Here is a 15,637-nt window from a genome sequence, read left to right as displayed (position 1 = left end):
AAACATGGAAATGCTGTTTCTTCCTTTTATTCCTAAAGGGATACATTCTGTCCTTAGAAATAAGCCTGGGATTTTGCTGACCTGAACTAAGGGCAGATTCAGTTTAAAATGATGAAGTTGTTCTCACAAAGGATGTCCCAGAGTCACTTCTGATGTGACAATTGGGGCCAGAATTTCTCAACACTGAAGTGAAAATACAGAAAAAGAGATCATACAAATCCTTGGGGCTTTAGGGACAGCTTTATCCTACTCCACCTAGAAACAAGTGATAGGGACTTCTCTGGAAGTCCCTTAACTGTTTTCACATGTATCCAAGAACAACACTGGGTGGCCTCTTAGGGTGGAAGCTGGTCAGGAAGATTTAGGGATTAGAATGACTTCTGTGAAATAGAATTTGGCAATTGAAGGTTAAAGGCAGGATTTATTACAATGATTCAATGCTTGGTAAAGTAATCCCAAAAGGATTGCTTCCTTTATATTCTGAGCTAACATCTGGTAGGTGCCATTTATGCACTGGGAAGGTATTTGCAACAACATCACAGTGACTGGATATACTGTACATATATCTGTATATATATACTGTATATATTTCTGTATATACTATATATACTATATACTGTACATATTTCTCTAACACATATCATCAGCATCATGCATCTATGCTGTTCATTTAGTATTCCATTTACTTATGTGGTTTCAAATCTTAGAGGTCAAAAGTCCAGTGGATATATTTCAAAAAATGCATCACTACAGTTTTTAAACAATTGCTTGTATTTGGGTACGGAGAGGAGAATGTGTACTATAAATTTCTTAGATTATGCCACATTTTCTCTTGAGACTTGAGTCCAAAGACTATTTTCTTTCTTTCTTTCTTTCTTTCTTTCTTTCTTTCTTTCTTTCTTTCTTTCTTTCTTTCTTTCTTTCTTTCTTCTTTCTTTCCTTCCTTCCTTCCTTCCTTCCTTCCTTCCTTCCTTCCTTCCTTTCTTTCTTCCTTCCTTCCTTTCTTTTTCTTTCTTTCTTTTTTCTTTCTTTCTTTCTTTCTTTCTTTCTTTCTTTCTTTCTTTCAGATTTTTAAAGATTTTATGTATTTATTTATTTGAGACAGAGAGAGAAGGAATGAGCACAAATGGGGGGTGGGGGAAGTAGCAGAGGGAGAGGGAGAAGTGGACTCCCTCAGAGCTGGGAACTTGATGCAGGACTGGATCCTAGGACCCTGTAATTGTGACCTGAGCTGAAGGCGGATGCTTAACCGACTGAGCCACCCAGATGCCCTATACTTTCTCAAATCATTCTACCAGTCAAGGCATTAGAAAGCAGGAATATTTGTCTTCTTCTTCTTCTTCTTTTTTCTAAAATGTAAGTTAGATACATTATAGGACAATGTGGCAGCCAGTAGAAGTTGATTTTGGCCAAAGTAAAAGTTTTAACATTCTCCTCCTCCTCCTCCTCCTCCTCCTCCTCCTCCTCCTCCTCCTCTTCTTCTTCTTCTTCTTCTTCTTCTTCTTCTTCTTCTTCTTCTTCTTCTTCTTCTTCTTCTTCTTTTTCTTCTTCTTCTTTTAATCTTTTTATCCATGAGAGACACAGAGAGAGAAAGGCAGAGACATAGGCAGAGGGAGAAGCAGGCCCCCTGCAAGGATCCCGATGCAGGACCCAATCCTGGACCCCGGGATCATGCCCTGAGCCAAAGGCAGATGCTCAACCACTGAGACACTCAGATGTCCCTAACATTCCCTTCTTTTAAAGTCTTAGTTTATATTTATTACACCAAGAAATTGCTATGGGGCAGATTTACTTGGGTTATTCATTTATAGTTTAGAATGAACAGTAAGAAAATTTACAGTTGCTGAGCTAAACTGACAATTTCAGTCACTTAACATTGTTGGAGATTAATTTACCATTTTTTGAACTTATATCCTTTTAAAAGATTTTATTTTCTTATTCTAAAGAGAGGGGGAGAGTGCAAGCAAGGGGAGGGGCAGAGATGGAGAGAGAATCTTAAGCAGATTCCCCAGTGAATGTGAAGCCCAACACAGAGCTCAATCTCAGGACCCCGAAATCCTGACCTGAGCCAAAATCAGGAGTTAGTTGCTTAAATGACTGAGCCAGCCAGATGCCCTACCCGTGTTGTTTTTTTTTAATTGAAGAATAGTTGACAAACAATTTTATATTAGTTTTAGGTTAAACATATTTATTCAATAAGTTTATACATTATGCTGTGTTCACCACAAGTGGAACCACCATCTGTCACCATATAGTGCTATTATAGTACCATTGACTATATTCCCTATGCTGTACCATACACTGTTTTAATAGTGATAGACATAAAACTACACTATTTAGCATTTACTGAGTGTTCCTAAAACCAATTCTCAGAAAAGCTAGTTTTTTGGTGGCTTGAGAATAGAAAACATAACACCTTTCTGGAACAGGATTGGAACACTGTCTTCTCTCATCTTTGAGATGATCCCTTGGATAGCAGGCAGAGAGAGACGTTATCTTCTTTTGAGCAAATCTAGAGAATCTACTTATTCAAGACAATACAGTCTTCCTGGTGTGTAGTGAAGGAGAGAATACAGTTGAATCTCTGCTTGGCAGGTTTTTGTTTACAGTCTTCATTCCTGTTATGGGATGAAGTTGATCAGAAATTATTATAATGTGTAAAAAACTAATAGGATGTGTGCTCAATATAATCTTTTTTCCCTTTGCCTTCAGGGTACACATGGAAACCCAGGTATCAAAGGTGAGCGAGGACCGAAAGGAAATCCGGTAAATGAATAAACAACTTTCCTTATAAACCAATGTATCTCTTCCTAGATTTATTTAAAGAATGAAAATGAAGAAAACAAAGAGCATTATAGTGTATGTCAATGCCAAAAATATGATGATTTCTGTGAAAACTACAGGATGCTTATGTCCTGTATTATCTATCTGATTTGTGCTAGCTAGCACTTGCAAGTTCTAAGTAATATATGTCCATTTTAGTCAATAAGTCTAGGAAACCTAGGAATACTGAACAAATTGAAATTTGTACTTACATAATGGTGGCCCAAATTAATTACTACAATGTTTCATGAATTACTAATATGTGTTCCATTTCAGATTGGCATTGACACTTAGGTTTTTTATGGATCCATTTTATAGATAACTGACCTATGACCTATTTTTACAGTCTAAAAATAGACTGACAATTTCAGTTACTTAATATTGTTGAGAAATTGCTATGGGGCAGATTTACTTGGGTTATTCATTTATAGTTTAGAATGAACAGTAAGAAAATTTACAGTTGCTGAGCTAAACTGACAATTTCAGTCACTTAATATTGTTGGAGATTAATTTACCATTTTTTGAACTTATATCCTTTTAAAAGATTTTATTTTCTTATTCTAAAGAGAGGGGGAGAGTGCAAGCAAGGGGAGGGGCAGAGATGGAGAGAGAATCTTAAGCAGATTCCCCAGTGAATGGTCACTGGGTCATAGGTCATAATAGAAAAAACAATTATCTCCTATGCCCAGACCATCTTCAGGCACTTCCACAATTCTTTTCTTTGTGTACCCATAAAAAAACCTCTAGATTAATACAATGGAATATTACTCAGCCATCAGAAAGGATGAATATCTACCATTCATATCAATATGGATGGAACTGGAGGGTATTATGCTGAGTAAAATGAGTCAATAGAAAAAAAAATAAGTAAATAAACCAAAATGAGTCAATAGGAGAAAGATATAATTACCATATAGGGTCACTCATATGTGGTATATAAGAAATAGTGAAAAGAATCATAGAGAAAGGAGGGGAACTAAGTGGGAAAAATTAGAGAGGAAGACAAACCATGAGAGACTCCTAACTCTGGGAAACAAAGGGTTGCAGAAGGGGAGGTGGGTAGAGGGATAGGGTAAGTGGGTGATGGATACTAGGGAGGGCACTTGACGAAATGAGCACTGGGTTTTATAATCTATGTTGGTAAATTGAAGTTAAATTAGAAAAAATTCTAGATAAATTTGTAAAAATCAGATATATTTCAGATGACGATCTTCCAAGTTCAAGAGTGACCAAAAGGATCACAGGAGAGAGATATGACTATGTGGAAATTCATGGCAAAATTCTATATAATGAAAAATAATGATTAAAATAAAGAGGAAAAGAGGGAAATATTTATATGAAATACAGTGGATATTGGGATATTGGGTTAATTTCTATAGTATATACAGATTTTATAAAATGGTTGAGAAAAGATCAAGCCACTAATAATTAATTGATCAACAGACTCAATTTTCAGGAGAGGAAACAAAATCAGTAAATAAATAAAAAAAATTTAATTTCACTAGATAATGAATGAAATTTAGATAAAGACAATGAGGTACCCTCAAATACTAATTATTCACATTTTAGAAACTTTGTAGTCCAGGGTTGTTGTGTTCTTTTTTTGCATGGTGGCGGGGACCAGTTTTCTAGTTCACATAGTTGGGGTTTGGGGGTTTTTGGGTATTTCAGATCTTAAAAAGCATGTTTTTTGTAGCAGTTAACACAGCAATATTAAGATAATAATAACTAGTTATAACAATAAAGTGGTGAAACTGGTTTGCTCTGCATTGCAAACATAACTTGGTGCGAACATTTTGGAAAGCAATTAGACATTGCATGAGAAGTATTAAAATATTCAAATTTTAACCCAATAACTTATTTTCTGAAACTATTTTTAGAGAGGTAATGAAAAATATAATGAGTTAGGTGCATGAAAGTATTTTTAGATGCATGAAAGTCCATTGCTTACCTGGAAAAGGAAAGGAATTTGATACATCCTTAGGTGTCTTTAAATACAAGCGCACACAACCCTACATACTCGTTATGTAGGTCCAAACTGATGCCATCATGGCTTCTTTTTGTTTTGTTAAATACCTGTCTTTTTTTTTTTTTTTTTTTTTTGTTAAATACCTGTCTGAAATCTATGTTTACATTTCATTTATTTGGCTTGTAATTTTGTGCCACATAATATATTTTCCTAAGTCTTGCTGAAATCAAGCAATTACTCTTAAGGACATTTTGGAAAACATTCCAAAGCCCCTTGGAGCAAAGCCAGAATGGCTGGCTCCAGTTGGGTACAATGCTGTATTTGAGAACAACGTCTGTGTTGTTAAGCTGGGATGCAAAACTCGGCCTAAGCTGTGCAACTATACCTGGATCCTGCACCCTGTGCATCTGGCTTCACTCCAAAGGGCAAAGGCTATCTGACCTGCTATTTTCTTCCCCAGATTGCATGGTGAAAATGTCAGTGGTAAAGGTCAAAGATTTTTTTCCCCATTCGGTTAACCTGTTAATCTGGGAATTCTGAATAATGCATTTTATTGAGCAATCAGTTCCTCTGCAGGGTTGTGGAATTTTGACTGATTTTTTGTTGTTTGTCACAGGGTGATGCTCAAAAAGGGGAACCTGGAAAAAGAGGCCCAGGGGTATGTATACAAGTGGAATGCCTTCCCAAGAAAGTAATCCAGGATGCTAAGATCCTGTCAGTGATCATTGTGACCTCTGTAGTGCAAGGGAAGAAATGATTTATATATACATATGCTCCTGATGGCTCAGACAGGCAGACAGATAGGGCTTTAGAAGTGGAAATGTGGGGAGAAAATACTCTGCTCAACAGAAGTGATGATGGGGCCGGGTAGTCAACTACATGACATTCTCTGATACTTAAGTAAGATTTGTGGAAGACTCAAATAAGAAAAATATTTTGCTTTGCTTCTTGTTTTTCTTTTTCTTTTTTCCAATAAAGAATGAGTTTAAAAATCTGGGAGCATAGAACTATATAACCTAAACTGCACTTTTGTAAATTTGATCTACAGACAAAAAAAAAAAAAAGTTTTCATTCTAGTTGATTTGTTATTTCTAAAATTAGAAGATGTTAGAGATTGTCTGAGAAATAATCACTGTAAATTTCTTCTCTTGCATTTTCTGGGGAGTTGCAGTAAAATAGCAAAGAGCAGATAAGTGTGAACAGTTAATTTTAAAAAAAGGCCATGCCACATTTCTCCTCCTGGCTTGTCCCCTTGGCAAAAGCCCAGTAGGCAGGCCCAGAGGTTTTAAAAACTGATCTCTTGGTGTTTTTAATCAACTTTATGAACAGTGGGAATGCATTCAGAAATGTGTGTTATTCATTTAGGAAATATTTCTTAGGTGTCTTCTACTTATAAAGCATATTACTGTGTGAAAATAAAATTAAGACAAATTATATTTTTTGAGAAGTGTGTTATAGGAGAGATTAAGATATTTAGAATAGCTACGGTATTAGTTGCCAGAAGTGAGGGAGGGATGGCAAAATGGGTGAAGTGGAGTAGGAGGTATATGTATCCAGTTTTAAAGTGAATAAGTCATGAGGATAAAAGGATAAGAGGTACAGCATAAGGAACAGTCAATGGTATTATATGTAGTGTTTTATGGTGCCAGATGGTAGCTACTCTTGTGGTGAAGGTAGCATAATGTATAGAGAAATCAAATCACTATGTTGTAGACCTGAAACTAATGTAATATTGTGTGTCGCTTATACTTTAATTTTAAAAAATTGCTGCACCATGAAGCAGAATGTCAAAATATTGTAAAATTTGCATGCACAAATTACTGTGGGCACTCAGAGGATATTGAAGCCAGGGTAGGTTTTACAGAATGACTCCTGGAGACAGGAAAGGACAGAATGGAAAGGTGCAAGGGTACAGGCATTCCAAGTGGAGGGTGCCAAGACCTGCAGTTGGAGGGAAGGCCATGTGCTGGAAAATAGTGAGAGACTCCTGTTGCCAGCCACAGTGTAAAGGTCAGAGTGAGTGCTCCCTGCTCTGCTAGGTGAGAGATTTAGATTTTAGATGAAGCGTACAACCCAAGAGCTATGTACTTGGGAGATTAATCTGGCATGACTGAAAAGGAGAAACTGAAGTGGGGATACACAGAAGGAAGGGGCACGGAGAAGGTTTTCTATTACAGTTTATATGAGAACAGGGACACTGGCTAGAGCTGCTCTGGACAATATGGAAGCCACTATCCATACGTGCTTACTGAACGGCTGGAACACGGCAGGCCTGAATTGAGGTGTGCTGTAGGAGTAAAATACACAATGAATTTTGATGACTTAGTACCAAAGAAAACATAAAATATCTCATTAATAACTTTTATATTGGTCACATGTGGATGACTATTTCACACCTACCGGGATCGGTAAAATTTTATTTATTTATTTATTTATTTATTTATTTATTTATTTATTTATTTATTTTAGAGAGAGTTCATATGCATACAAGATGGGGTATGTGGGGAAGCAGGAGCAGAGGGAGAGGGAGAGAGGGAATCCAAAGCGGAGATGCAGGGCTCAATCTCGCAACCCTGAGATCATGGCCTGACCTGAAATCAGGAGTCAGACGTTTAACTGACTGAGCCACCCAGGCACCCCTCAATGAAACATATTATTAAAAATTAATTTTGCCTGTTTATCGTTGCTTTTTATTTATTTTTATTTATTTTTATTTATTTATGATAGTCACACAGAGAGAGAGAGAGGCAGAGACATAGGCAGAGGGAGCAGGCTCCATGCACCGGGAGCCCGACGTGGGATTTGATCCCGGGTCTCCAGGATCGCGCCCTGGGCCAAAGGCAGGCGTTAAACTGCTGCGCCACCCAGGGATCCCCTATCGTTGCTTTTTAAATGTGGCTATAGGGAATTAAATTACATATGTAGCTCACATTCTATTGGACAGAATTGGGCCACAGTGATAGTAGAGTAGAAAAGAAGAGAACACTGTGAGAATCATGAAAAGGCTGTGGGGACTGACTCTAACTCATATATTCAACAAATATTTATTGAGCATGTACTTATATGCTAGGCCTTTCTTTAGATTCTGGGAATACAGGAGTGAGCAAGACACAGTCCCTGTTTCATAGAATGTTCTAGCAGGGGGCACAATAAACAGGCAAACAAATGAGATTTCATCAGCGAGATTTGTTCTGGAAACATAAAACAAGGTCATGAGGGTGTTCTAGGCAGGAAGAGCAATAGTATAAAGACTCTTGAGTAGGAATAAGCTTGGTAGGCTGCAGAAATGGAAAGAAAGCCAGAACTTGGCAAAGAGTGGTGGTGGACAGGTTATTGATATCGGCGGGGTAGATGAAGGCTCTGCTGGCAGGGGTAGGGAGGATGGATTTAAAACTAAATGCAGTGAAAGTTGGTGGAGAATTTTAACTGGTTAGATTAAAGGAATGTAAGGGGTAAGTAGAGAGAAAAGATAATTATAAACTTTTGATTCTGTGTAATTTGAAATATGATGGTACCATTAATAGAAACAAGAAAGTCAGAAACAAATTTGGCAGACTGATGAGTGCAGTTTTGGATATTTTAAATCTGAATAGTTTAAAACTAGTAATTAAGATGTCCTGATAGGAAGGAAGGAAGGAAGCTGATAGCACCCAAACAATACATTGACCAGGGACTCCTGGGTAGCCAGCAGTTGAGTGTCTGCCTTCAGCTCAGGGCGTGATCCTGGAGTTCTGGGATCGAGTCCCACATTGGGCTCCCTGCATGGAGCCTGCTTCTCCCTCTGCCTGTGTTTCTGCCTCTTTCTTTCTGTGTCTCTCATGAATAAATAAATAAAATTGTAAAAAAAAAAAAAAAATACATTGACCAGAGATTTCAGAAGAAAAACAGGGCGGTGGGGGGCGGGGGGAAGAGTATACTATAAAAAGTAAGATTTCTATTCATAAGCTATGTTTGCTCCTTCATAAATATAGTCTATACTCTTTTAACATTAAAAAATGACAGAATTTGAATATGGTTGTGTGCTGTAAGGGGCGGAGAACACTCTCAAATTCCTGAGATTGGAAGTCCAGAATTTTTTAGTGCTAAAAACATGAATTGTTTTCATAAAGAATCCCAATTTGTCTATAATGCAGCCTTTAATTTTAAGCACAAGATTAAAACTTAAACTCTATGCAAATAAATATTTCTAAGACGAATTAAATTATAGTGTAACAATATTTTTTACTGTAGTTCTATTTTTATATTCAATTTCTCAGTGACCGCTCATTTGGAGAGAAGTATTATTTCCTTCCTGAAGTTTTCCTTTTTTGCCTTTTGTAAGAAAAGTCATACAAAACAAAATTGTGTAGCCTGACACATGTAACTGTGATAATAGCTTGTTTATTCTATTGGTTTCTCCAGCTTACTTAGAATATGTCTTACAATTCTATTTTCATCCTTGAAAGCTATTGTATGAAGACATGAAATCCTATTTGAAAAAGCCTTGCTGTTGCTTAAAGTTGGTAATTTTCTGGTTCACTTAATACTCAGTAGTATATTACTTAGAGGGCTCATGGGCAGGGATGCCTTGCAGAAGGCCCAGCAGGGTTCCCAATGGGTACCCCAGAGAGGAACAGAGGCACTGGCCCCTAGTTAGTTAGCAAGAGAAAAAATACAGGAACTCAAAGGTCACTGTCTCATTAATGGTGATAAAGGAACCAACCTTTCATTTCGTTGATGTTCTATATTCCAGCCCAAATTTGAAAGGAGGAATGGATATAAATATTTACATACGCCGGAAAGGCCATTATTTTTTTTAAAGTCAATTTCTCTAACAGTCTCTGTGAAACATTCTCAGCTGGGATGGTTCATCGTTTAAAAGTCAATATCACCATTTTGAAAGGAGCATTATAGGTTATCCCTTCTGCAACAAGTTTCGGTGTATGGTCCTTCCTTGAGCTTTGGGCCAAAGTAAGGAATTGGGTTTAAAAAAATATGTGGAACCGAGAATAGAAAGTAATTAAGGGAAAAGCACGTTCTTCTCTTCTCCGGAGTAAATGCACATTCCCTAGGCTCAAAGAGGAGTAAGATAGCTTATATTTCCGTATGTGATCTTAGTTCCTTGACTGTACAGATGTGTTTTGTTATACTCCATAAATGAAAAACATCAAATACTTCCTCCAGTAATATCTCCTAATATAGTTTACTCTTTCTTTTTTTAACTAGGGAATTCCTGGGTACAAGGGTGAGAAGGTAAGTTGGTAACAATGAATGGGAAGACCAGGCAGAAAGAAAAGAAACAGAACTGTATTTGTGTACTTAAAAAAAGTTTGTTTCTTTTACTTTTGTAAATCTGGGTTCCCTAAGTATACTCTTAACTGTTAACATGAAATAATAATAGAACTTAAGATACAGGACACGTTGTAAGGGATAAATGGCACCCTAAGATCCCTGAGAATAGGATCCAGCCTCTCAGCTCTGCAAACATGAGGACCCCAACTTAACAGCTAGGTAGCAGATATCCAGACTAAAAGTGTTTACGTACAAATGGACACAGCAACACTGCAGTTAGGTTTCTCCCTTGGCCCTTAACTTCCTATAAAACATAGACACTGAACTGTCTCATGGAAGCAAGAGGATTTATCCTGGGTGAAGCACTAAGGAACCACTTTATTTCATATAGTCAGGTGTCTGGGTAGAGTTTGCATTGGGGACAAACAAACAAAAGTTATGGGCTCATAGATTATTTATGATTCTTTGCAAATTACAAGTTATCAAGCTGGATGAGGGGTGTTAAGAACCTTTGAGAGTGTTCAATGGTCCATTCATAGGTTTATGCCACTGTTCTCTCTGCTAGCAGATTATCTATCTGAAAGCAAAGCATGTTCCTCTCATTCAATCTGTCTGCAACCCTCAGATCTGGGCAAGAGGTCTTGGTTTGGGTCTCCTCTGGCCCAATCCCCATTAGAGTCAGAAAGTTGCGGGGCAAGGGGCTTGTGCCCCCTTAAAACTTGACCTTGCTTTGGGTAACCAAGACCCCAGAAATCCCTACAAAATGGCCTGAGCCTGCTTTGCAGGCAGATGCAAACATCTTTCCTATGTCCATCTTTTCCCTAGGCCTATGTGGAAACAAAATGCAAGTTGTTTGTTGAAGCTGGAGGGGGCGCTGGTAGGAGCTTTGTTGTACAGCCTGATGCACCTTCGTGTGTATCTGTTCCTCCTGTTGTGGAAGGAACCAGAAGTAGGGAGGAGTCAAGAGGGAGCAGGGCTGTCAGCTGTGGGCGTGGGGCTGTACTTCCACATGGACCTCTGAGGAATGCCAAAATTCTTTCATTTTTTATTCCTTTTTTTTAATTTATTTTTTTAAATTTTTATTTATTTACGATAGTCACACACACACACACACACACACAGAGAGAGAGAGAGAGAGAGAGAGAGAGGCAGAGACACAGGCAGAGGGAGAAGCAGGCTCCATGCACCGGGAGCCCGACGTGGGATTCAATCCCGGGTCTCCAGGATCGCGCCCTGAGCCAAAGGCAGGCACTAAACCGCTGCGCCACCCAGGGATCCCTCATTTTCTATTCCTTTTGAAGCTGTGCTTGTCGGAAAAGGAAGCTAGAACATTACTAGGTTATTATCTTAATTTATAACTTTCAACTATTTAGATACATGGTCCTGCATATATATATTAGAGGTGAGTCAGCATACAGGCAATAAACATATTCCCAATCACAGGAAATGTTAGGTGTCTCTTTCTTCATCCACATAAAACTAGATTAATGTAGGCTTCCTTAAGTTACAGCGTGGTTGGAGAATCAAATGGAATTATGGAAGTGACAATTATAAATTTTTTGCTGGTCTAAAAAGGTAAGGTGCTATTATGAAGAGCCAGTGAGCAAATGATAATATGGGAAAGCTAAGAGTGTTTCATGATTGTAAAATTGTCCCATATATAGTTGAAGAAAATTATCCAGACCCTCCATCTTGATTTATAATATGAACTACTCATGAACACTATATATACATTTATACACACATACATATTCATATATATTTATATATAGTATGTATATATATGAAAGACTCATTTAAACTTCTGGGGAATTATAGAATCACTGGTGAAGTTCTCATTTGGAAAATACAAGCTGTCAGAGTAAAGTGACCCTGAACCATTGACATTCAAACTAGAATTTCACCAAGAACAGCAGCATCAGATATTAGAGGCTGGGAACAGAGCTAATCTGTTCATAGCTTTCTGAAGAACTTGGTTTCTGAAACTGTGTAATTGTGGCCATTCCACAGGGATTAACTGAGCCCACCAAAAAAGAAACCGCCTTTGCAGAGGCAAATAACATGAGTACAATATTTTCATTGATGGAAGTCTGCCCCCAAAACAAATGCTGTTCCTCAGGACCCTATAGCTAACAAATCTGTCTGGACAAATGGAATGTGAACTCTGGCCAAAAGAATTTTGAGTGTATTTAGGGCACTTTTCTGTTTTATATTTTGGTGGCTGACTCATTTTATTCCCATCCAACATTATTAAATTAATTGCTTTCTAATTGATTCTTCAAGAGTGATTTTTTCCATTTTTATTCAGAAGTAAATGTTCAATTTGTTCTAAGTAAAAGCTCAGTTTTTCCCTGGGTCAGTTTGACTCAGTTTGATGTGGAGAGAGAACAGATTGCTTTTGAACAGAGGCATAGCTGGATCTAGGAATTGTACCTCCCTCTTTCCTGTTCCTGATGCCAGCAACACCCCATGTGGTACCATGGTTAGTGGAGAGTAACTTGCAGACCATGGCGGTGTGCCTTCTTCAGCTTTGGATGGTTGATAAACATGGACTTGCGAATCTAACAGACTCAATGGGCAAGCTGTTTAATCTCTCCAAACCTTCGTTTCCTCTCTCTCTCTCTCTCTCATTCTAATCTGTTGTGAAGATTAGCAGTAATGTAAAATCTTTGGATTTTATATCCATGATTGGTGGTTACAATAGTTATTTACCTCCTTAGAGTAGTGCTATTCAAAGTGCGATCTGCCCACTGGCTGTCAGTCTGTGAACTGTTGGTTTTTTGTGATGAGATAAAGCTTGTATTAGAATACAAATCCACTATATCACTACATACACTGTTTAGTCGACATTCATTTCTCACAGCATATCTTCTTTAATGAAGGAGGCAGGGCACTGATGTTCATCGTAGTGCATATTTCTTTTGTCACTGTGCAGTAGCACTTTGAGTAGCATGCCTTACAGCACATGGAAGATAAAGCGGCAGCAGAAACACACACTCATAGTGAGGGCACTGGACTAGGAGTCATTGGCTAGCATGTACATTTAAGTAACTCATTTAACCTCTCCAGTTGAGCTGCCATATCTTAAAAGTATGAATTGCTTTTAGGCAGCATAGTCAGTATTGCAGTAGTGTTGGATAGTATGGTTATGGATAGTAGCTACAAGGTGGTGAGCACAACATAACTTAGAGGTTGAATCACTATATCGCACACCTGAAACTAATGTAACACTGTGTGTCAGACATGCTCAAATAAAACTTAAAGGAATTGCTTTGAGGTTCAAAAAAAAAATATGAAAGCACTTGAAAATTCTAACTAGTAATTTTTCTAATTGTCTTTGATACCTTTTAGTTCTAATTATTCAAAGTCTTAGAAGTCTGATACAATGGATTAGTATTCAGAGATCCCAATTCTCATTATACACGAGCAAGTTACTTAACCTTTTGAATCACAAATTCTCAGTTTGTGAAATTGGGCTAATAATATCTATGTCAGACAGTTAACGTCAGCCTAACTGAGATAACATCTGCAAAATAACATTGATCATAAACTGTAAAGCATAATTTAAATGTTAGTTCTTTTTTCATTAATATTCCAGGAAAGGCAGGACAGGAGAATGTGATGATGGGAAATGACAGAGTGTGCTTGCCACCATGCCCATTCCCAGCAAGTCTTGCTAATTCTTCATGGCTCCTTTCCCTAGCAAGCCATGGCATGGTCTCAGGATCTTTTTCTTACTACTAATTGATCAAAGCTGGTACTCAGGACGGAGTATGGTGTTGTGGAAAAGATAGAGAACATGAGTCTGAGCTGCTTGATAAAGGGAAATTATCTTGTTGAGCTTAAGTTTTCTCATCTATAAAATAAAATTGTAAAACTGATCTCATGGAGTTGTGATGTGGATTCAATTAAATCACATACAGAAAGAGCGTATGATAGGTGCTCAGTAAACCTTAGTTTCTTTCCTTTTAATTTCATCCACCTCTCAGCAATGTTAAACCTCACTAGGTGGTATCACTGATTTAATTCTGTCAAGTCAAGGATGACTCATGGATAAAATTTTTCGGAGTGCAATACCCAGATAATCCACAGGATTGACGGTAAACTTCTATATAACCCTTCAGAGTGCTTATGCTGTAAGAAATCTTTTTAAAAAATCCTAACCCCGAATGACTGCATATGTCTTCTTACTTATTTTATTTATTTATTTTTCAGGGGGAAAATGGAGAATGTGGCAAACCAGGAATAAAAGGTGACAAAGTAAGGAACATGTTTTTAAAATGCTAACAGCTGTGATCCCTTTGGGGCTAAGTTTCCTTAAGAAGAAATTCCTGAAATGCATTACCTTCCTCTCGCTACTGGAGTTGGAAAGTCATTGGCTCCATTTTCACATCTATAAAACATGAAGCAGAAAACAAAGCCATACCTAACTTTAGTGAATGGAGACCCCGCATGTCTTTCCCATGGACCTTAAAGACCTTGCTTAGTGGCACCAAACCTTTGAGGCCAGGCCTCCAGAATGTTACAGTGAAAAAAATAATTTAACCCGCAAAGTCAATTCCAGCTCCAATTGGGTCAAAGTGGAATTGTTTTTCAGATGTAAACACTGACTGTAAGCACTTTCCAAAACGGAGTAAAGAACTCCATGGAATAAGTTAAGGACGCAGTTATAAATAATGTGGCAGAACTGGTATAGGCGAGAGTTTGGCATTTTGAAATTGCAGCAAGCCACAGGCAATCGGGTAGGCATTTGTCTTTCATTAAAAATAAATATGAGGGATCCCTGGGTGGTGTAGCGGTTTGGCGCCTGCCTTTGGCCCAGGGCGCGATCCTGGAGACCCGGGATCGAGTCCCGCGTCGGGCTCCCGGTGCATGGAGCCTGCTTCTCCCTCTGCCTGTGTCTCTGCCCCCCCCCCATCATAAATAAATAAAAATTTAAAAAAATTACCTTATTAAAAATAAATAATTATGAATCAAGTATTTAAACTGGAGACAAGGGCAGCCCGGGTGGCCCAGCGGTTTAGTGCCACCTTCAGCCCAGGGTGTGATCCTGGAGACCCGGGATCGAGTCCCACATTGGACTCCCTGCATGGCGCCTGCTTTTCCCTCTGCCTGTGTCTCTGACTCTCTCTGTGTCTCTCATGAATAAATAAATAAAATCTTTAAAAAAAATAAAATAAACTGGAGACAACATTAAATATGTTAAGGAGTTCCTTAATGGAGCACAAATATACAGAATACATTTGAAACAAAATGGCAAAAGATACAAAAATGTAGAGAATAAAAATAGTTTTCATTATAGTTAAGAACTATGAACAGCATGCTACCCAGATACTCAACTCTTTCAATATCTGTATTTTAATTATGGAAGAGAGCCAAGGGAAAAAAAAAAACAGGCAAAAAGTGAAAAGCAGAGAATGAGATAATGACACCGGCCTATGTAGCTAACTAAGCACTTTAAATAGCTTGAGACTTTGTGAAAGCTTTTAAAGTACTGTGGAGTTAAAGGCCAGGTGGATCTGAAAAATGTGGGCTTGGTAATTATCTCTGGGCAGAGTGAAAACTGTTGTAATA

General features: G+C 37.9%; 1 protein-coding gene and 1 long non-coding RNA gene across 2 annotated transcripts in view; one reads left to right on the top strand and one right to left on the bottom strand.

The window, feature by feature from the left end:
• COL28A1 (collagen type XXVIII alpha 1 chain) overlaps positions 1-15,637 on the top strand; it is a 162,135-nt gene that overhangs the window by 13,068 nt on the left and 133,430 nt on the right. Inside the window, exons 6-9 of the mRNA XM_025471268.3 lie at positions 2,713-2,766; positions 5,409-5,450; positions 9,998-10,024; positions 14,279-14,323. Coding sequence (XP_025327053.3) covers positions 2,713-2,766; positions 5,409-5,450; positions 9,998-10,024; positions 14,279-14,323 — 168 coding nt within the window. The remainder of the gene's footprint in view (positions 1-2,712; positions 2,767-5,408; positions 5,451-9,997; positions 10,025-14,278; positions 14,324-15,637) is intronic.
• Positions 2,217-15,637, bottom strand: part of LOC118350567 (uncharacterized) — a 171,443-nt gene continuing 158,022 nt past the window's right edge. Inside the window, exon 5 of the long non-coding RNA XR_004804581.2 lies at positions 2,217-2,618. This is a non-coding gene — a long non-coding RNA (uncharacterized LOC118350567). The remainder of the gene's footprint in view (positions 2,619-15,637) is intronic.

The sequence above is a fragment of the Canis lupus genome, chromosome 14 (assembly GCF_003254725.2).
Source record: "Canis lupus dingo isolate Sandy chromosome 14, ASM325472v2, whole genome shotgun sequence".
In the NCBI taxonomy this organism is placed as follows: domain Eukaryota; kingdom Metazoa; phylum Chordata; class Mammalia; order Carnivora; family Canidae; genus Canis; species Canis lupus.
Note: the sequence above shows the minus strand (reverse complement) of the source record. Positions and strands in the feature narration are given on the sequence as shown.